Source organism: Myotis yumanensis, unplaced genomic scaffold, assembly GCF_028538775.1.
Source record: "Myotis yumanensis isolate MYYU_CA2020_CCGP unplaced genomic scaffold, mMyoYum1.0.hap1 SCAF_1, whole genome shotgun sequence".
In the NCBI taxonomy this organism is placed as follows: Eukaryota; Metazoa; Chordata; class Mammalia; order Chiroptera; family Vespertilionidae; genus Myotis; species Myotis yumanensis.
In genome coordinates, this window is record NW_027223752.1 from 169,073,366 (window position 1) to 169,096,578 (window position 23,213).

Sequence of the window (23,213 nt, forward strand, 5' to 3'; positions counted from 1 at the left end):
AGAATATGAATGTAGCCCTAACTGGTTTGGCCCAGTGGATAGAGCGTCAGCCTGCGGACTCATGGGTCCCAGGTTCGATTCTGGTCAAGGGCATGTACCTGGGTTGGGGGCACAACCCTGGTAGGTGAAGGAGGCAGCTGGTCGATGTTTCTCTCTCATTGATGTTTCTAACTCTCTATCCCTGTCCCTCTCTGTAAAAAGTCAATAAAAAATATATATATTTTTAAAAATAATATGAATGTAATAGTCTTATAAATAAATAGAAACTATTACTGGGAAAATCCACATTGAACTTGTATAGTTTCACCAAGAAATAACATTATTTTTAATTACCTTTTCAGTGTTCTTGTATTTTTCCCATCCTTTTAGCATTTTCAACCACTTAGCAGTTCTTTCAATTTCCAGGTGCTTTTGCTAAAACAGAATTGAAATTTATTGTTACTATTTGTTCAAGGCTTCTTTACTTACAAATTTCAAAACAATGTCTAAGAAAATGCTGCTAAAAAAGAACTGCTGAAAGAGTTATGCTATATTAAATAGCAAGTATTCTATTATTAAGTTGTATTAATAATTTCACAGTTGTACCAATGGAATTCCATAGTGAAAATTAAAGCTACACAGGAGGTACTTCACTGGGATAGGTAAAGAGAAGGGAATTATTGAAATTTTCCAACATACTCTATTATACAAATTTAAACCAAAAGGAAATTTAAAAATATTTTGAGCTATCTTTTAACAACAAAAACAAAACTTCAAAATCTCATTTTCTTCCCTTTCTCTACCCCACACATTTTACTGAGTTCTAGCTTTGTAATGTTTTCAGTGACAGAATTGGATATTTATTGATTCATGGAGTGATTAATATTTAATTATCACTACGGTACTGAAAAATTATACAAAAGTAAGTACCACTTGCTACTGAAAAAGAAAGTTTGCCATTTGCTCAGGGTGACTGATATGGAAACATGTTGTGACAGGTGCTGTTACACAGTGTCCGGAAGGGTAAAAGTAAGGTCATGGTGGAGGGAGAGGTCAAACCCGCCCCATGGATGGCAGAAGATGAGCCTTTCATAAGGTATGGAAGGATTATCAGGATTTTCATCAAGTGCAATGTGGGGAAGAATACTCTAAGAAGCATGAGTGGGTGGAGTTCTGGGATAATCAGCATTAGATGAGGCTGAATGGAAACATAGTCTTGTAGGTCACACTAAACAGGGACCTGGAGCAAAGCTGGGGAATGGGGAAGGTGGCACAGAAAGTGCTTCTTCCTCACGTCTTTGCCAGGAGAGGGATATTGTTTTCCTAAGGAACTGGGCCTGCTGTCCAATCTCCTACTCGCTCCTAAGGTGGTAGAGTGACTATGTGGTTAGTAAATTTAGAAAAAGAACCGGGCGTACAGCCCTCAGTCCCTATTCTTATAAGCCAACAACTCTCAGAAAGCATGTTTGTTCTCCAGTCTTTCAGGCAAGAAAAAACACCCTCCTCAGGCAAGAAGTCTGTGGTGACCTTAGCCTATGACCAGGTGAACAAATCTGCCTCCTTTTAGGGGTCAGTACCAGGACGCCTGCACACCGTACCCACGCTCTTCCCTAGGAAAGTTGCTGGGATGTTTGCTGTTTCCCCACTGCCCAGATCAGTGCTAGGCACAGGGTAGGCACTTAATTATTTCATTTTCATGAGAGCATCACCCAGCATAATTTTCCCTTATAAGTTAGCTGAGATTCTGCTATTTTGTTCATTTTTCTCAATCCCTACATTTTCTTTTTTTGCAGGCCTCTGTAAGTATAAGCATAAGAATAAAAAGCAATGGAAATGAAAGATTCACAGGAAAGAAAATTATTCTAAGGATACATTTTGATGCTCAAAACGTATGCTTACTACAACACTATGAGGTAAACATAGCCATGCACATTGTACAGATAAGGAAACAGAAGCACAAAAGGGTTAAGTTACTGTCCAAATTCCCCCATCTAGTAAGTTCAAGTTTGAAGGGGGTTTGAGTTTGGACAGTCTGGCTGCAGGACCTGCACTTTTAGCTCCACATCTATTTCTTGCTTCCAACATGGCCCTGCTCTAGCTCAGGCAATGGCACTCCTGGATGAAGGCAACAGCTCCTACTGACTGTCTATATGCCAGCCTCAAACGGGCAGGTGGCACATGCCCACCATCAATATTTTCAGACTTAAAATGGGCATAAAATCCCAAAGAAGAACAGTGCACCATATACTTAATATATACTTCACCAAAATCCACCCTGAATTTAGAAAAAGATTCTCACCAATAAGAATATTTTCTAGAATTTTACTTTTAGGTATATTATTAAAATTCTTTAATTACTTCTTAACTCTTTATAAAAATTTTGATGGGTTTTTCATAATAAAAGATGATCACTTGTGAGCAAAAGGTATTGTTATAAATTCCATTTTTCAAAAGACTAAGCATATCCTTCATTATATTATTAGTGATAAAATGTTGCAGATGGTTCTAGAAATATGTTTAATTTTAAAACTCAGTCGGGCACTGAAATCTAATTAATGTTTCTGCTCAATGTGACTTTAGAGAAGGCGAAGCTATGAAAAATTAAGATTGATCTAAGCTGCCATTTGGGGTTTTTTTGCACTTCCTTTCCTGACTTATTCAAAGCATGTCTTCTCCACCAACAGGAAAGCACCACATAATTCAAGCCAACCCAAGAGTATAATAACACACTTTGCCAGGAACAACCCTGCTGAGATCTAGCCTGTCTCTTGCTATCTTTCATTTTTATGACTATGAATTATCAATTAATCACTTTAAGAAGCACTCTTTTTGTAATGGCACTCTTTGGTATTCTAATGCTTATCATATATATATATATATATATATATAATTTTAAATGCTATAAATTCTCACATGCAAAGACAACACACACACACACGACTTTTAAGAATCATGAAGCATGATTTTCTTTCCCCTGCAGCAAAAAACAAAAATAATACACCTTGAAAAAAGCTCCCACGCTATAGGATTTTTAAAATTATATATCAGTAGTTGAATCTGGTTTAAATGTTAAGTCCATGATACCATCAGTTCAGCTATACCAGACTTGAATGCATGTGAATGTCTTTCCCCGACCCCAACTCATGAATCTATAATTTATGGATAAAATATACTTTATCACCAAACATGCTACAGCTGACTATTCCAGAATTAATTGAAAACCATGTGACAAATGTCAACTCAAGTGCTCTAGAAAAACAGGCTGAGGAACAGCATCTTGCCATGAACTAGATTAACACCAACACAAACTAGAACATAACAGCAAGCTAGAATTTCAACCTATAAGTTCAGCAAATACTTGAAATTCAACATATCCAAAACCATTTCCTTCACCATGCTATTACTCTCCTCTTTCCTATCATAAATTAACAGCATCACTACTCACTAAGTCAAACAAACTAGAACCTTAAATTGTTCTCAATCTTCATTTTACCTTCCTTCCCACATCCAAACTACACTCTGCTGGTCCCATCCATGTCTCATGTTTCCATCATGTCCTCTGCCCTAATTCAGGTGATCCCAATTCCTAGATGAAAGCATTAGCTCCTTACCCGTAACTCTGATGGTCTTCAAAAAAGCCTCTACACTGCCTCTACACTGCCACCACAATTTTTAAAACCTGTCCCAGTTTAAAATCCATCACTGGCTACCCATTAATCATCTACAAAAATGTTTCACATGGATGGGTCTTCACAATATGGCCCCAACTCACCTTCTTGCTACTCTTATGATTTGGCATCTTGAACTATTTGTCATTAACACATAATGCTATTAATTGGATGATCTGTTCCTTAACAGCTCTACTCAGTGGTTTTACCATACACTGATAATCCCTGTCTGAATCAATTCTGATTTTGATAGTGGGAAATGATGTTTGTTTGTTTTTTCTAATTCTATGATTCCTTCTTTATGACTAACTGACATTTTTCTATTAAAAAGGATTTCCTTCCTAGCTCCTCCACATTTTTTAACCGTTTGAGTCCCAAGCAGCGCAATTGCGCTGCTTGGTATTTCTCGACATAAAATAAAACAAGCGCTATCACGCTGTTTGGGTCTTTTCGTACTCATTTAGAGAAAGCGCGGTTGCGCTGTGGGATTCTTCGACAGTGTTTTTTTCAATACCCCCTGGGACTCAAACGAATCGTATGTTTTCTCGACATAAAATCTCAGCAGCGCGATCGCGCTGCTTGGGATTCAAACGGTTAATATCACTATGATACAAAGGGCTATTTTACCAATGTATTGTAATCTACTATCATTATTCTTTTTGAAGTTCAAATTGTCCCAAATTTAGCTGACCTCTCTTATTTGGATCGAGATTTCTCCCTTCAAGTGGATCCTTTAGACATACCCTATCTGGCACAAAATAATTCAGGCTCACTTTATACGCTTTCTACCTAGACTTTCAACAGCCATTTCTTTAAGAAACAGTGGTTCTTTTAATGGGAAATGATACTCAAAAATTAAGACCTGGGTACTAGATATGCTCATTATTGCAATTTTTAAAATCATATAGGAGACCTGGGTATAAGAAACTTCTACTCCCCTAAGGATATGACAACATGTATCAAAAGGAAAATTATGCCGAGGTCTTAGTCTCCATCCTACGTTCTCTACATTTTTCCATTAACTCCACTGACTGCAAAAATGGTACACTGTTGTATACTCCCACCCCCCAAGTGTTGTTAGCAGCAAAGGACTAAGCTTACATTTGAAGTGTATATTCAATTATCTTAAATTGCCGTCCCCTATGAGTCACAACTGCCCCTCTCCTATTTGCGCAAGGAGGGTATAAAGACTAAAACTGGACCAGCATCTTGTTTGTTACCTCTCAACCTCTATATATTTTTAACCATATGCAGGACCAGTAAGCACTTAACAACTGCTGATCACCCACATAAGTATTAGCTTCCCTTCTATCTGGTCCAAGGCTCCTCCCACTATTAACATGATTAATAATCCAGATAGTAAAGGCTAAACATACACACAATGCACGAATGGATATTAAATAGCCTTCTCTTCTAGAATAAGAAATCTTAGGACTTTAATGAAATTTACGTCTTCAGATATTTTTTTGTCTCTCCTACATTAGGATGGCTGACAGGATCAAGTTGACCAGAGACACGAACACCTACACCTCACCAGCAGAGGTCAGGAGAGGACAAGAAGAAGGAAAGCTTTGTGTTTTGACAGAATAACATTGAGAAATCTATCAGTCATGTATTTTAAGATTTCAAAGCACATAAAATTAAAATATAGTTTCAAAAGATATGAATAGACTCCCATATTTTGTAAGCCATGCAAAATATTGCACTACATAAAGGAATAGATGAATCCACAAAGATGCATAGTTTTACATATCCTTTCTCCTTATTAAAAACATCAATAAGCTCAATGGAACAATGTAACTCATTATTAATATTGTTCTCTATAGAATAAACACAATAAGTGTATTTGTTTATTTGTTTAATTGCCTATTTGAAGGAATCCAAAGCACTTTGTAAATATCAACACTAATCCTTGTATAGGGGGCTATCCTTATCTTATACAAAATATCCTTATTTTAAACAGAGAACTGCCTTCCATAAAATACTGTATTGGCAAACTTGAAATTAAAGCCATGATTACTTGACTATGTGTTAGTGTAAGAGCTTCCCAAGAGACAATAAGTGTTCGCTTCAAGTGTATGCTTTCTAGTGATTAATAAACACCTTACTAGTAGATGTCAGCAAGGCTATCATTTCCATTGATTTTATTCAACAAAGTCATACATGTAAAATTTTCTATTAGTTTCCTCGAAATGGCAGAGCTTGGCCATCAGGACTGGGCAGTTACTGAAGAATATATAAACTGAAGTTAGACCAGAAAAATTAGAGGAAATCCTGATAAACTAAAAAGTCTGTAGCTTTATATTGCTCTGCCCATGTCTAAAGTTCCCCCAAAAGGCAGGTCATGCAATATGAGAGTAGTTTATATATGAAAGGCACAATGGAATCTCAATCAGCAGTCTCAGAATTCTGCCCCTTTCTCAATATAAGACTGACAAATGAATATAAAATTATATCTTTGTTAAATTATTAAGGAGTGCATAGGTCATTTTTTAGTGATTTCCTATTATATTAAACTCTTGAAATTAAACAACCAATTAATTACAACCTTGACTGCATTGTGCAGGCAAATATATTTTAAAAGGGACTTCTACAATGTCAACACTAAAAAAATGTTTATTTAAAAGTAATATTTTTTTAAAGCCCACCTAAAGTATGCATCCTCTAAAATACAGCTTTTGTCTTATATTTCTTCTTTTATTTACTGTCACATTTCTGAAATCTAAATCACTGGATCCAAGACTTTTGGACTTTCTGGACCAGAAAATTATTTTTAAAAGGAGAGGGGGTAGGCATTGCAGAGAGAAGTCAATATTGAGTTGCCAGGTTTCCCTTTTGCAAAATACAGGTGTATTTTGTTACAAGATACCTTCCAACTCTTCTCTCCATGATTTCTCACACAAAGGGTATTTAACATTTGAAGGGACAATCTTGGCAGTCTTCAAATCAACATATTTAGTTGTAAAGCAGTTATACCATTCACCTGGTCATTCACTCAGCCACTGCTTACTGCAACACATACTAACATACTATGTGCACTACTCTAGGTTCTGGGGATACAGCAATGAACAAAGAGGTTAAAAAAAAACAAAACCTCATATTACATCCTAGTGAGGAAACTTATAAATAAATAAAAAAGTAAAATATTTATTTTGAAATAATAAGTGCTAAAGAGAAAAATAAAGGAGAGAAGAGAATAATTAGTATTGTGGGGGACAGTTCCCAATTTTAGAAATAATGGCCAGGGAAGGAATTTTTCTGAAGGTGACATTTGAGACCTAAAGTAATGAGGGACCGAGACTTGTCACTATCAGGGGGAAGAGCATCCTGAGAAAGGAAGCAGCCAGTGCAGAAAGCCTGATAGAAGGAATGTGTTGGGCATGCTCAGGAAGCACTAAGGAGGCCAGTGAGTGAACAAGGGAAGGCAGTAGGAGATGAGAGGCTTCACACAAACCAGGGCATACAGCGCTTTGCAGGCCATTATAATGACTGTCCCTCTTCCTTGCTTCAATTAGAGAATGACATGATCCTACTTATTTTAACAGGCTCATTCTGGCTTTCTGGTGAACAGATAGACTCTGCGGGGGGAAGGGGAAAGGTGGCAGAAGTAGGAAGTTAGAAGCTCCAGAAGAGATGCTGCAGTGGACCAGGGGGCAGAAGTGGAGCTGGTGATCAGATTCTGAATACATTTTAAAGGCTAAGAGATGAAAAGAGAGGTAAGAAAAAGTCAAAGCTAACTCGGAATTTTTTACACTGAACTAGAAGAATGGAGTTCCCATTTACTGAGATAGAGTTTATTAATAGAAAGAATTTGAAGAGAATAACAGAAACCCCAGTTTGAACATTTATCAGATACCTAAATGTATATAGTCAGTCAGACATCTAAGTCTAGACACTGAAATCTATATACAAAAATATACAAGTCTGGAATTGAGGGAGCCAATCATCAACATAACGTTGGCATTTAAAACCAAAAGCTAGATGAGATTACCATAGAAGAAACACAGATAGGAAAAAGAAGTTCAAGGCTGAGCCAGGAGGCACCCTGAAGTATAGATCAAGGAGGAGAGGAAAAGCAAGCAGAGCAAACTGAGAAAGAGCAGTCAGTGAGGAAAGAAGAATACGTGAGTTCTGAAGTCTAAGCAAAGAGAGTACGTCAGAATAGATAGTAACCAATCATGTCAAATGCTGCAGCTAGGTCAAGAGGAAGTCTAGGGATTGACTAATGGATGTAACAGTATAGAGGTAATTAGAGACCATGATCATAGCAATGGGGTGGGGGTGGGAATTAAAATCTAATTGGAATGGGTACAAGGAAGAACTGCAGGAAAGGAAGAATATAGAAACCGCTTTCAAGAGTAAGGGCAACAGAAAATGCTGTAGGAATCAGAGCAGTAGCTGAGGAGGAAATAGGGTCAAAAGAAGATTGGTGTTTTTGTGGGTTTATTTTTTAATGGCAGTAATAATAGATTTTACTCTAATGGAAACAAGCAGAAAAAGAAAGAATTCAGGAGCGAGAGGGAAGAATACCTCGAATGATGTTCCTGAATGAACAACATATACATGCACAGGAACTAGAACTTTAGGCACAAATGATGACAGGCGGGTAGGTGTGGTTGTGGAAGTCCAGGGAAACTCTCTTTTGATTGCTTCTGTTTGCTTATCAGAAATAAGCAGCAAGGCCATTAGCTGAGAGAGGACGGAGGAGTACTGGAGGTCTGAGAGGGGAAGAGAAGGCTCCAATAGTTGAAATGAGAGCAGACATTCATTCACTAGGGAGGAACAGCGTGACTTCCAGGCAGTGCTAATGCTCCAGCTGAGGTTTGTGATCATAAACGTAAAGTAAAACCAGTCAGCACAGCTGTCTTTCCCTAGTTGCATTTTGTCATGCAGGTGCAGGCACTGCAGCAGCAGAAAGTTGGTTTTAACTAAGGCTGTCGTTTAGCCCAGAAGAAGCAAGAGAGGAGAGGGAGGTTAAGGTTTATGCAAGTGACTACAGAATTGAGCTGGGAAGAGAGGGAAATGAAGACATGAGTATAGCGAGGGGCAATGAAGCAGTGCTGGTATCACTGGGGTCCAAGGATTAGTGTAATCTGGGCACTAGGCGAGAGGAAAGGGCAGAGAGTGGAAACAATCCTTAGAGGCAGAATTTAGAAATTGCTCACTGTTATTCATCACTTACTTCTCATTCATTCCTTAGCCACAGATCTGCTTTCCCCACCACCAGCCATTTCATTTCACTAATACTATGCTACCGAAAGCCACCAATAATCAATCAATCTCTCACATATTACCTCACTTGACCTTCCTCTGGTCACTGGGCAGACAGTGAGCATCTCAAAGGCAGAAACTATGTCTTTTTGATCCAAATATTCTAGGCAATACCTAGTCCAGTGCTCTGCAAGAATGTAGCTATTAAAAAAAAATTCCTGCTCTTCCCCAAAGCGGCCATAGGTGACTTCTGAAAATGGTTCACTATTCATTAGACCCAGAAAACCCCACAAAATCAATCACACCAATCAAGAGGCTCAAATCTCCGCATTCACTTTAAGAACACTCGTGAAACTGCCCAGGCCATCAAGGGTATGCATATTCAAAAAGCCACCAAGTATCTGAAGAATGTCACTTTATTTATTTATTTATTTATTTATTTATTTATATTTATTTATATTTATTTATTTATATTTATTTATATTATTTATATTATTTATTTATATTTATTTTTATTTATTTATATTTATTTATATTTATTTTTATTTATTTATATTTATTTATATTTATTTATATTTATTTATTTATTTATTTGTTTGTTTGTTTGTGCCCTTGACTGGAATTGAACCTGGGACCCTTCAGTTCGCAGGCCGATGCTCAATCCACTGAGCCAAACTGGTTAGGGCAAAACGTCACTTTAAAGAAGCAGTGTGTGCCCTTCCGTCGTTACAATGGTGGAGTTAGTAGGTGTGCCCAGGCAAAACAATGGGGCTGGACACAGGGTCGTTGGCCCAAAAAGAGTGCTGAATTTTTGTTGCACGTGCTTAAAAATGCTGAGAGCAATGCTGAACTTAAGGGTTTAGATGTAGACTCTCTGGTCATTGAGAACATTCAGGTGAACAAAGCTCCCAAGATGTGGCATAGAACCTACAGAGCTCATGGGCAGATTAACCCATGCGTGAGCTCTCCCTGCCACATTGAGATGATCCTCACTGAAAAGGAGCAGACTGTTCCTAAACCAGTAGAGGAGGCTGCACAGAAGAAAAAGATACCTCAGAAGAAACTGAAGGCACAAAAACTTATGGCCCGGGAGTAAATTCAGCATAAAATAAATCTAAATAAAAGTAAAAGAAAAAATTCCTTTGCCAAAACATCAAGGTCTGATACTGAGAGAATCAGGAAGTCACAAGAGAATTCAACTGTATGCAGTACCTATAGGGAACTCTCTCTCTCTATATATATATGTAACATGGCAATTTTGTCTACATCTCAAAGTTAAGTTACAGTTTTTATTTTCAGAAAATTTTGATTTTAGAAGATTTTCTGAAATGTTTTTTCAAATTCCAATTTTAATTTTAGCTCAATTATATGAAACTCAGCCTCCTTCCTCATCAAACAAGGAACAAATAGGAACAAACCAAATCAGTAGCCTCCTTCTCATTCTACAATTCACTTTTTGGTACAACACACACACACACACACACACACACACACACACACACACACACACTAGAGAGCGGAAGAGAGATTCTGACCAACTTTAAAACATTCAGTCCCTGGTCTCAGCTATGGAACCAGTTCCCTGTCCAAATATAATGAAGAAAGGGGAAACTCCCGAGCTACCAAAAAAAGTGACGGTTTACTATACCTAAGACTTCCCTAAGTCCTTAAAAAGCTAACATCTCTATTTGACTACAGCAAACTTTGTTGTTATTGGTGGGAAAGTTGTCCTGCATGAGACAGCCCTAACCAGTTTGGCTCAGTGGATAGAGTGTCAGCCTGGGATCTGAAGGGTCCCAGGTTCGATTCTGGTCAAGGGCATATGTCTGGGTTGTGGGCTCAACCCCACTGGGGGTGTGCAGGAGGCAGCCGATCAATGATTCTCTTTCATCACTGATGTTTCTATCTCTCTCTCCCTCTCCCTTCTCTGAAATCGAGATATATATATATATATATATATATATATATATATATATATATTTATATTTATATTTTTTAAACAACAAAAAAACCTCATGGGACAGTGATGTTCCAAAGAGCTACTGTTTTAGAATAGTGCTCCCTCAGCCAAAGAATACATAAGAATCCCTTGGGAAACTTTTTACAAATTACCTGCCAGCCTCCTGCCCAAAGTTTGACTTGATGAATGAGGTGGGTCCTAAGCAACTGTGTTCTCTAAAGGCTCTGCATTAGGAAGCACTCCTAGAGTGAGAACTACAAATCTTTTTTTTAAAATATATTTTATTGATTTTTTACAGAGAGGAAGGAAGAGAGATAGAGAGTTAGAAACATCGATGAGAGAGAAACATCGATCAGCCGCCTCCTGCACACTTCCCACTGGGGATGTGCCCGAAACCAAGGTACATGTCCTTGACTGGAATCGAACCCAGGACCTTCCAGTCCGCAGGCCGATGCTCTATCCACTGAGCCAAACCGGCCACAGCTAGAATGCAAATCTTTACTGTTGCCTTTCCTTTATTCAAATATCTATCAGAAGTCCCAGCAATCTCCTGAAATCATTTCACCATTAGTTTAATTACTTTTTTATAGTGATATACTTAGGGTCAAATTTTCACAATGACTGCCCCACTTCTATATAACATGGCATTCAGAATCAGGAAGGTGGTAGATTTTATTCCTCTGATAAACCCAATTCACCAGTAATGGTCAGTAAATGCAGAGCTGGCCTTACCCGTTCCACTGCTGCATTATGATATGGGAGCTCCTCCTCACTGCAGAGAAAAAAAAAACAGTACATGTCAAATAGTCGCAATAAACTTTGAAAAAATTGTAAACCAATAGGTACACATGATGTACAACAATCAATTGTGATTACAAACATTACATAGCTCCCATTCCACCTAATTCCTTATAAAACAAGTAGCTATCTGTAACCACAGTGCCCCTTATCTTCACATTTCTAGACCTGCACTATCCAATAAAGTAATCGCTAGGCGCATGTGGCTATTTAATTTTAAATGTGAATTAAAATTAAATAAAATTAAAAATTCAATTACTCAGTTTCATGCTATAGTTCGCCAACCTTCATTCTCTGGCTCAAACCATGCCTATAATAAATGATTGCTTAAAAAATTAGTATATTGCCCTAACCCAGCTGTGGGCAAACTACAGCCCGTTTGAAATGAATAAAACTAAAAAAAAAAAAAAAAAAAAAAGACCGTACCCTTTTATGTAATGATGTTTACTTTGAATTTATATTAGTTCACACAAACACTCCATCCATGCTTTTGTTCCGGCCCTCCGGTCCAGTTTAAGAACCCATTGTGGCCCTCGAGTCAAAATGTTTGCCCACCCCTGCCCTAACTGAAAGGGCGAGGGCTATGCCCTCCATCTTGCCTGTATCCTCCATGTTGGGGCCACGTGCGGCCTTCTTCCCGGAAGCCCAGGCCTCTGCTGGCCACGCCCGGGATTTTAAACTAACCAATGACAATCAAGGGAAGTGCGCGCCATAGATATGACCACATCCTGTTGTAACAGGACCCGGCTTGCGCCTGGCCAATCGGCAGAGCACAGTCCTTTCTCCTCCCCTTACTCTGACCCCCCCCTATATAACCGGTCTCTGGGTGGGGTTGGCTCTCTTGGCCACTTGGCTAGCCGATGTGTCGGTGAGTCTGGTGGATGGAGAGCTCAAGCTAGCTTGAAATACAGATTCTTATGCTTTTGCATCGGATTGGATGGCTCCCTGATGTGGTTTCTTGGGAATCTTGAAATCTGGGCATAACACTAACCAGTTTGGCTCAGTGGATAGAGCCTGCAGACTGAAGGGTCTCAGGTTCGATTCCGGTCAAGGGCATGTACCTTGGTTGCGGGCACATCCCCAGTAGGGGGTGTGCAGGAGGCAGCTGATTAATGTTTCTCTCTCATCGATGTTTCTAACTCTCTATCCCTCTCCCTTCCTCTCTGTAAAAAAATCAATAAAATATATTTTTAAAAAATTAGTATAAGGAAATAAAACTGCCTCCAACAAACTTATGAATTAAAAAGCAAACTTCACCTTTTATTCAGTAAATAAGAAAATCTTCATTTGTGAAAATGTCAGCTTTTAACATACAATAATAGATAAATTTCACTTTTCTGAAAGTAATTTTGTGATATCACCTCTAATATAAAATATTCTGGGACTCTTATATCACTGTAAGTAACATAAAAACAATTTGCTATCCATAAACAAAGTTATGTGCTTCAAGTTGCTATCTCAGTAGAATTTATGTTTTGGCAATCATATGTACACATTCTTGCCTCAGTTTCTCTTGAGATCACATAATACCACTTTGCAGAGTGCAATGCATTCGTATTCAAGAGTCCAGTATTTCAGAGTAGCAAAGAGTTTTGCTATCCTGATGACTAGAGTCCTTAGGTGAACCACTAAGTTACAGCCATGGAACTAACAAAAAGGTGTAATAGTTGAATAGAGAGATAGTCCAAACCCTCATTTCACAGATATGGAAACTAACATTTTCACTTAGTCACACTTAGCCTCATGTAGAGATGCTCAGCATTATCTAACCCAGTAAGTTAAAATTAAGATATAACTTCTGGTTTAAAAGTATACCTATCCATTCTTCATTTACTGATAGGAAAGGACTTGTTGACACCACTGGAATGTGGTTCCTAGGTAATTAGGTCAGCAGTGACACCTTGAATGGTATTTCTGGGGTAAGTGGACTGCCCTGGGCAAGACCAACCTTTTGTACAGCTGATTTGAGCTGATCCTGACAACTGTTTATTTGAACATTCCAAACTGCAAAAGAAGTGCTACCTATGGCTGCCTATCACAGGAGAAGTTTTTTGAAGTTGCTGGGTGAACTTCTTTGGTATCCTCCTATTTACTAAACAAGACTGACAGACCTATTCTCAACCCTGAATCAGAACCAAGTTTTGTACTTGTCTGTGGAATGATGCTGATCATCTGCTCAGGCTACATGGCCTGTGTTGGGCAGGTCCTACAAAACTAACTGCTTTGTGAAATTCAAGATGAGACAGGACTTCGCATAGCACCCCACTCCACCTTAACCTCAAATCATGCTATTGAAACTCTGGGAGGAAGGAATGCCAGAATCTAATCTAATAAAAGAGAAACATGCTAATTAGTGTATGACCGTTACCCTTCCCATTGGCTAATCAGGGCGATATGCAAATTAACTGCCAGCCAAATTGGCAGTTAACCGCCAACAAAGATGGCGGCTAATTTGCATATCAAAGGCAGGGTAGGACAGCGTAAGCCACCATCCAGGCCCCCCGTTTGCCATGGGGTCTGCTGGGTGCTGATCACTGCACCGGAGCCCTCGCCCATCCCCCTGTGCGATCTGGGTCTGGTGGGGGCTGGGGCCAAGGCAAGCGGGTGCCGATTGCTTCGCCCGCCTACCAGAGACAGGGGCCCACTTCCGTGTGCCATCCGTGGGCGGGGGCTGGGGCCAAGGCAAGTGGTGCCAATCGCTTAGCCCACCTACCAGAGACAAGACACAACATGGGGCCTGCGGGGGCTGGGGCAAAGGCAAGTGGTGCTGATCGCCTCGCCAGAGCCCTGCCTGCCCACTGCAGACATGTCCCAATGCGATCCGGGGGGCGGGCGGGGGCTGGGGCAATGCAATCTGTGCAGATGCCTCGCCCGAACCCTCGCCTGCCCACCGGAGACATGTCCCAATGCGATCCGAGGGCAGGCGGGGGCTGGGGCAAATGCAAGCGGTGCCCATTGCCTCGCCAGAGCCCTCGCCTGCCCACCGGAGACACGTGCCAATGCGCGTGGGCTGGGGCAAGGCAAGCGGTGCAGATGCCTCGCCGGAGCCCTCGCTTGCCCGCCGGTTGGCGGGCAAGGGCTCCGGCGAGGCAATGGGCACCACTTGCCTTGCCCCAGCCCCCACCCGCCCCCGGATCGCATTGGGACATGTCTCCGGCAGGCAGGCGAGGGCTCAGGCGAGGCGATCTGCATCTGGCAACCCTCCCTGATTGACCACTGTGATTCCAAGCCAGTAAGGACTGCCTTCAGGACTGTGCTCCGCGTCCCTCACCCCCACCCCAGGCCCGAGAGCAGTGGGGGGCAGGGGCACCCAGGAGTTTGGGAATGCAGCACAGAGACATGTCCCAATGCGATCAGGGGGCGGGCGGGGGCTGGGGCGAATGCAAGCGGTGCAGATTGCCTCGGCGGAGCCCTCACCCGCCAACCAGAGACACGGGGCCCACTCTGAAAGAGAGAGAAAGAGAGAGAGAGGCGGAATTTTGCATCCCGCATCCTTCCCTGATTGACCAGCACGAGGGGCTGGCACAATGTGGGCTGCCTCAGGACTGTGGATGGTGGCCCAGTGGAGAGCGGTTTCTCTATGCATGGTGCCCAGGGATGGCTATGAGCTGCTGCAACCCCACCCTACACTTCAGGGTTGGGGAGAAGGCTCGCAGCCACCAGCACCCTAGGCTGCACCTCCTGTGCCTCAGCCTGCCAGGCTGGCAGGGTCCAGAGCAGGTGAGCTGCTCCCTTCCCCCAGTGGTAGAACAGGGAGGAGAGCGCTGGGTGCAGGGAGGGGACCTCAACTGGGATCCTCCTGGTGTGGGGAAGGGGCCCGGCCTGGGCCCAGTGGGGAGCTTAGGAAGTCTGGCTAAGCAGGCGCTGGTTCACACCAACTCTTACTCTGCCATCTTCCTCCAGCTCTTCAAGCTAGCCCCCCTGCCCCACCTGTCCAGGGCAACGGGCTCTGGGTGACCTCCCTGAGCTCAGACTATGGACCCAGAGACCTCAAGGAAGAGTGCAGAGGCCGGTGAAGAAGTACCAGGGCAGAGTTGCTTCGGTGTCTCCGTGAAGTTTGCAACTGACCCATGGTGGAAGCCCCAGAGGGGAAAGGCCACGAGGCATGAATTGCCAGCACTTTAGCCACTTGAAACAGCTCCACTTGGAATGTGAGGCATTTATATGTTCAGCTGAGATGTGAGAGGGCTGAACTCCACCATCGCTGGGCTCCTGTCAGTCCGAGGCCCAAGCGTCCACCATGACAAGGAAAGAACAGAGTGAGGGGCCTGGAGGAAGGGAGGACAATTGAAGAAAAACGTGTCTAGACTTTCCCCAGCCCTCTCCTTCTTTCTGCTGCCTACAAGAGCCCAGGGCTGGCCACAATTCTGTCTCCACCTTTTAGGCCCCTATTCTCCAACCACAGAGGAAAGAAATAAGGAAGGAGTCTGTGCTGCCTTCAGAAAGTATCTATATACCTGATCGGTCAGTTGCCTTCCACAGAGGGAGCCCAGACTGTGGCTTAGGCCCACTCCCCACAGGGACATCAGTAGGACATCCTGTGAGGGCTCCCAGACTGTTAGAGGGGGCAGGATGGGCTGAGGGATGCCCCGCGAGTGCACAAATTTTTGTGCACCAGGCCACTAGTCTACACTAATAAAAGAGAAACATGGTAATTAGCATACGACCGCTACCCTTCCAATTGGCTAATCAGCATATCCTTATGCAAATTAACTGTCAGCCAAGATGGCGGCCGGCAGCCATGCACTGAAGCGAACAGGGAGGCTTGCTTGCTCCAATGACTGCAGACTCCAACGTTCCCCGCCTGACTTGCCGGCCTCTCAGCTGCAACTCTAAGCAACTATGTAGCAAATATAGAAGCTAAACAAAACCCCAGAAACCGGCTTTCAGTCAGCCGGGCTTCAGCCAGCCTGACCGCAACACTGTATCAATGTTTTCAGCAGTGAGGCCTCAGAGCGAAAGCTGGCCCAGAATTAAAAAAAAGAAAAAAGGAGCAGTTGGGAGCTTCAGTCACCCGCCAGCCAGAAAACGGCCCTGAGCCCCTCTGCCAGCCTGGCCAGGCACCCCAGTGGGGTCCTCCACCCTGATCCAGGACACCCTTCAGGGCAAACCAGCTGGCCCCCACCCGTGCACCAGGCCTCTATCCTATATAGTAAAAGGGTAATACGCCTCCTGGCACCGGGATCAGCGGAGGAGCGAGGCTTCCTGGCACCAGGATCAGTGTGACGGGGCAGCGCCCAAGCCCCGTGATGGCCCTGCGGCTCTGTGTGTGACAGGGTGCAGTGCCCCAACCCCCTGATTGGCCCTGCTCTGTGAGTGACAGGGTACGGAGCCCCAACCCCCGTAATGGGCCCTGATCTGTGAGTGACAGGGGGCAGCACCCCAACCCCCTGATTGGCCCTGCTCTGTGTGTGACAGGGGGTGGCGCCGCAACCTCCCCATCGACCCTGCCTTGAGTGTGACAGGGGGCGGTGCCCCAACCCCCTAATCGGCTCTACCCTGAGCATGACTAGGGGTGGCATCGCAACCTCCCGATCCGCCCTGCTCTGTGCATGACAGTGGGTGGCTCCCCAACTCCCCAATCGGCCCTGCTCTGAGCCTGACCAGGGGCTGCACCTAAGGATTGGGCCTGCCCTCTGCCACCCGGGAGCAGGCCTAAGCCAGCAGGTCGTTATCTCCTGAGGGGTCCCAGACTGCGAGAGGGCACAGGCCGGGCTGGGAGACCCCCCCCCCCCCCGAGTGCACAAATTTTTGCACTGGGCCTCTAGTCTATCTATATAAAACCCTAATATGCAAATCGACCGAATAGCAGAACGATCTACGAAGACCGGTTGGCAGGGGGGAGGGGGGGAGTGAGCAGGTGGTGCCAGGCCAGCCAAGGTGGGTGCCAGCAGGGGCACCCCGAATGCCCAGCCAGCCACCCCACAGACTGGCCCTGATTGCCATCCAGGCCTAGGGACCCTACCATATATATTGGGAACAGTCTCTTAGATTTAAAAATTAAAACCTGGCAAGGCTACTCTAACACTGAAAAAAACAGGATGATGCAGAGATGACATGCATGGACTCTGGCTTGCACATTTTATGGTCAGCCCTGATTCTGACACTTATAACTGTGTGACAAAGTCAATTACTTAACTTCTCTCTGCTTCAGTTTTTCCACCCATAAGATGGGGAAAATGGTACTACTGCCTCAGAAGGATCATGTTATGTACTACTTTTTATAATCAGGGCCAAAAAAAAGGACCTGCCATAAAACAGCAAGATGCCTTTCACCTGTATGAAAAGTATGTTCACTAGTGAATGCAGTGTCCTGGATTGTGAGAGGGATGTCCGAGTGACAGTTTAAGCCCGTAAACCAGCAGGTAAACATTCCCCGAGGGGTCCCAGATTGCAAGAGGGCGAGGCTGGGCTGAGGGACCAACACCTTCCCCGCCCCTCCCACCCCCCCCCCCCCCCCCGTGCATAAAATTATAAAATTCGTGCACCGGGTCTCTAGTATACATGTAACCACAGTCAGCCTGAGACAAAATCCAGGAGTACACAAACCTGGTCTTAGATTTCCAATTAAGCAAATATTTCACATAATTTCCCTGTGGCAACCCCACCAGGATCTGGTTGCCTATCCACTCCCCATATCATGATACCCAGTTACTGAACTCCTACTATCCAAACATTTTTTAATGTTCATTTTAAAATTTATTTATTTAAAAATTAAGACACAATTGACATATAACAATGTGCTCCTTTTAGGCTATAACATAAGGATTTGATGTATGTATAAATACTGCAAATGATGATATTAGGTTTAGTTAACATCCATCAGCAACCATGCTTACAGATTTTTTTTCATTATGATGAGAACTTTTAAGATCTACAATATACAATACAGTATTGTTAACTATAGTCACTATGCTGTATACTGCATCCTCAGGACTTACTTATAACTAAAAGTTTATACTTATTGAACACCTTCACCCATTACCCCCAACCCCCAGACATATGTCCTTGACCAGGAATTGAACCTGCAATCTCCTGGTGCATGGGATGATGCCCAACCAACTGAGCCACACCAGCCAGGGCCCCAACATCATTTACTGAAGAGACTACTCTTTCCCCATTGCATATTCTTGCCTCCTTTGTCATATATTAATATGTAGGTTTATTTCTGGGCACTCTATTCTGTTCAATTGATCTATGTGTCTATTTTTATACCAATACCATAATGTTTTGATTATTATAACTTTGTAATACAGTTTGAAATCAGGAAGTGTAATGCCTACAGCCTTGTTCTTGTGCAAAATTGCTTTGGTAATTTGGGGTCTTCTGTGATTATATAAAAATTTTGTAATTGTTTATTCTATTTCTGTAAGATAAAGCCATTGGAATTTTGATAGGGACAGCATTAAATCTGTGTATTGCTTTAGGCAGAATGGACATTTTGACAATGTTAATTCTTCTAATCCATGAGTATAGAATATCATTGCACTCATTTGTATCTTCTTCCATTTCTTTCATCAATGTCTTACAGTTTTCAGAGTACAGATCTATTACCTCCTTGGCTAAATTGATTCCTAGATATTTTATTCTTTTTGATGTAACTGTAAATAGAATTGTTCTCTTAATTTCTGTTTCTGATAGTTTGTTACTGGTATATAGAAACGCAACTAATTTTTTGTATTTTGAGTTTGTATCCTGCAACTTTACTGAATTTGCTTATCAGTTAACAGGTTTTTATTTGTTGTTTTTTTGGTGGAGTCTTTAGCCTTTTCTATATATAAGATCATATTATCTGCAAATAGAGACAGTTTTATTTCTTCCCTTCTGATGTGGATGCCTTTTTTTTTCTCTTGCCTTTTTGATCTGGCTAGGACTTTCAGTCCTATATTGAAAAGAATTGGTGAGAGTGGGCATTTGATTTTAGAGGAAAAGCTTTTGGTTTTTCCCCACTGAGAATAATCTCAGCTGTGGATTTGTCACATATGGCCTTTATTATGTTGAGATACAGTCCCCTCTACCCATTTTGAGAAGTTTTTCATGAATGGATGTTGAATTTTGTAATAAGCCTTTAGAATTCATAGATGGATGACAGAGCTCAAGAATTTGGTCAATACCATTACAAACTTTTGAACAATAATAGATACAGAGGCAGAGCTGCCTCAAACTGACTATCAAACTGCAGTGGGAAGGCCAGGGAGGGGTGGGGGACAGGAGGGAGGGGAGCAAGAGATCAACCGAAGGACTTGTATGCATCCATATAAGCATAACTAATGGACATAAGACACTGGGGGGTAAGGGAGGGAAGGGGTTTGTCAAGGGCGGGGGGGAAAAAAGGACACTTATGTAATACCCTTTGTAATACTTTTAGCGAAAAATAAAAAAAATTTAAAAAATAAATAAATAAATAATGTGATGGTAGGAAAAAAAAAAAAAAAAAGAATTTGGTCAATCCACATGGATTTTCATGCATTATTGCTCCATACTTAAAAGCTTTTATACAAAATCTGCTGTGTGTACAACACTCATCTCCAAAAAACAATTCCTCCTCAAATCTTTGTAGTGGCATACATTGATTTTCACAGCCTCCCAAGGAGAAAGCAGGGGAATACTGCCTTACCAACAGCTACACAGAGTGTCTAGATATACATGTAAAGCACTGTACCAACCTCAGGCACAGGTGCTGACATATTAAAGAAACACACAAATATTGCTGAATGAATACATGAAGGGGAGGATGAATGCATGCCTGCATGCATGTGAGCATCTTTACCTTGTCACCTAAATATCCTTCAAGTAGAAAAAAAAAGGACCAAAATCTGGGTGAGTGGACTATTCCTTTAGGTCAGCAAACTACAGGCATAGATCAAATCCGGCCCACTGCCTATTTTTGTAAATGAAGACTTATTAGAACACTGACACACTCATTCATTTATGTATTGTCTGTGGTTGTTTTCATGCTACAATGGTAGAGTTGAATAACTGTGACAAAGAGTCCATAAAGCCATAAATATTTCATACCTGGCTCTTTACAGAAAATTATTGCCTCCCCCTGCTTGTTCTTAAAAAATGTTTTTAATACATATCAAGTAAATTAAAAAAAAATTAGTGTCAGTATGAGAATTCGTATCAATTGGCTTCATTTTTAAAGAAGTGATGTAAACAAAGGTTTATGCTCTAAGGCAGTGGTTCTCAACCTTCCTAATGCCGCGACCCTTTAATACAGTTCCTCATCTTGTGGTGACCCCCAACCATAAAATTATTTTCGTTGCTACTTCATAACTGTAATTTTGCTACTGTTATGAATCGTAATGTAAATATCTGATATGCAGGATGTATTTTCATTGTTACAAATTGAACATAATTAAAGCATAGTGATTAATCACAAAAATAACATGTAATTATATATGTGTTTTCCGATGGTCTTAGGCGACCCCTGTGAAAGGGTCCTTCGACCCCCAAAGGGGTCTCGACCCACAGGTTGAGAATCGCTGCTAAGGGAAAGAAGCACCTAGAAGCTGCTCAAAGAAAACACCAAGCTGACAGTAAGAAGCTATGCCTCACAGAAACACAGTAAGTAAAAACAGCAACAACACAGTCACCCCTGGAAAGAGAGGAACTTTAACTGGATCTATCTTTTCATCTGCTATTAAATATAGAATTACTAATTAGAATATATGTGTCTGTAATTTTTCAATAGTTCAGAGCATTTCTATAACTTGAAATAAACTTTCATTTGGAAACTTAAAATTTAACTTGTTAGAATCAGTTAAGCTGAATATACTGACTAAATGTTTTTTCTATTTTTGTAGTAGACTTATTCCAGTCAAAATTATTAGTTGAGTAGAAAGAGTTCTTAAGCCCTTGTCATCAAGAGAGATATTTTTTAAAAACAAAAACACCTTTATTCTGGCTTTCCAGTATTTATATAGACATCATAAACTACAATCAGTTAAATTTTATAAACGTATGCTAGTACATTTTGATAACTAGTTGAAAACCTGAAGCTTGGTATTAATTTTATCTTTATTTTTGGTACATTTTCCTTCTAATTCTTCTATTAATAACTTGTGACCTAAAAACATTATCTATTATTATCCAAATACCAAGCATTCTTTGTGAGCAGAGTAGCACTGGTTATTTTTGATAAAAATGTTGAAAGTTCTCTAACTTTTTAAATAAGCTCAATTTCTCCACTCTCAGATGCAATGCAGTCACAGCATACAGACTGGGGATAGCACCCCATTTCTGAGTACTTAACAAAGATATTCTTGTTCCAGCATCAAGCCAAGCTGGTTTGGCAACAGTTTTCATATTTATTGTGAAATCTTTTATAAAACCAAGTTATTCCTGTACTGCATTTGTTAATTACTGTCATCCATCCCCACATATCATAACAAGTAATTTAACTTACTATAACTATAATTAGATATGAAGTCAGCAGCCTTCAGAGAAGGCTACAAAGTTAGTTTTTGCTATTGCATTGTATTGACATTGACACTTAAAACCCAATTTCATTAGAGAACCAATCAAAAATTTCAAAGAACTAAGACAGCAGAAAGAAATGCTCTTTTGATCAAGTTGTGACAGGAAGCAATATCTAAACGCCTAGGCCATGTGACTTTATTCAATAGCACTCAAAAAACTCCAATCCACAGTGACAGCAATAAAAGCCACCAGCAGCGACCTCTGCAGAAAGCGTTTTACTGAAATTAGACATTGTAACAAAAATCAATGACTTCAGTGAAACTTAATAAAGTCTAACATTACATTAAAATCCATTTCTATGCTTCATTATTTTCATTTCTGCTGCCTGCCTTGGAACTGCATCCTAGAGTAAATTTTTAAAAAATTACCATGTCAGTATGAGAACTCGTATCAACTGGCTTTGTTTTTTAAAGAAGTGATGAGCTTAGCTATCTGAGCATACCTCAGTACATGTGATCAGTTCAAACAGTATCCCTCTCTTAGGCACCCTTTTTTTCTTTAGGCATTTCAAAGCCTTCTACTAGGTTTCTCTTATTAAAAACACAGGAGAGCAGAAAAGACAGTGCAATGCAGAAGTTCAGAACACAGGCTCTGCTGTAGGACTGCCAAGGCCCACAACCCAGATCTGACACTGTCAGCACGACTTGGGCAAGCTGCATGACCACTTTGTGCTTCATTTTTATCTAAAAAAAATGATGAAAAGAGTACCTATCTCACAGTTTTTTGAGAGAATAAATTAGTTAATCCATGAAAAGAGCATAAAACAGTACCTGTTACACAGTAAGGGATCAATAAATATTAACTAATATTATTAAGACAGATTATTGACTGACTTTTTCTCCACTAGTGCCAAATGGACCGCAGCAAAGAGAAAAAACAACAACAAAATAACTGAGTGCGATTTTTAGACTGCCAAGTACAGGCCAGAAACTTACTCAAGATGTTCACAGCAATGAGAAAAGAGAATTTAGGTAATTACTAGACCCTTTCCGGGAATTCACAGGTTTTTCATATGTATTTTGTACTATATTAGACCATTTTATGATTAAACCATCTCTTAGAGTGGTTCACTCCCATCAGAGGAGGTCAAAATCAGCTGAGTTGTATTCCAC

The 23,213-nt window shown here is 41.3% G+C and overlaps 1 protein-coding gene across 2 annotated transcripts in view; it reads right to left on the reverse strand.

Annotated features, from left to right (window-relative positions):
* USP6NL (USP6 N-terminal like) overlaps positions 1 to 23,213 on the reverse strand; it is a 192,752-nt gene that overhangs the window by 56,648 nt on the left and 112,891 nt on the right. For both annotated transcript variants that reach the window (XM_070391828.1, XM_070391827.1), the window contains exons 5-6: positions 11,551 to 11,590; positions 334 to 414 (exon numbers count right to left, since the gene is read on the reverse strand). In XM_070391828.1, coding sequence (XP_070247929.1) covers positions 334 to 414; positions 11,551 to 11,590 — 121 coding nt within the window. The remainder of the gene's footprint in view (positions 1 to 333; positions 415 to 11,550; positions 11,591 to 23,213) is intronic.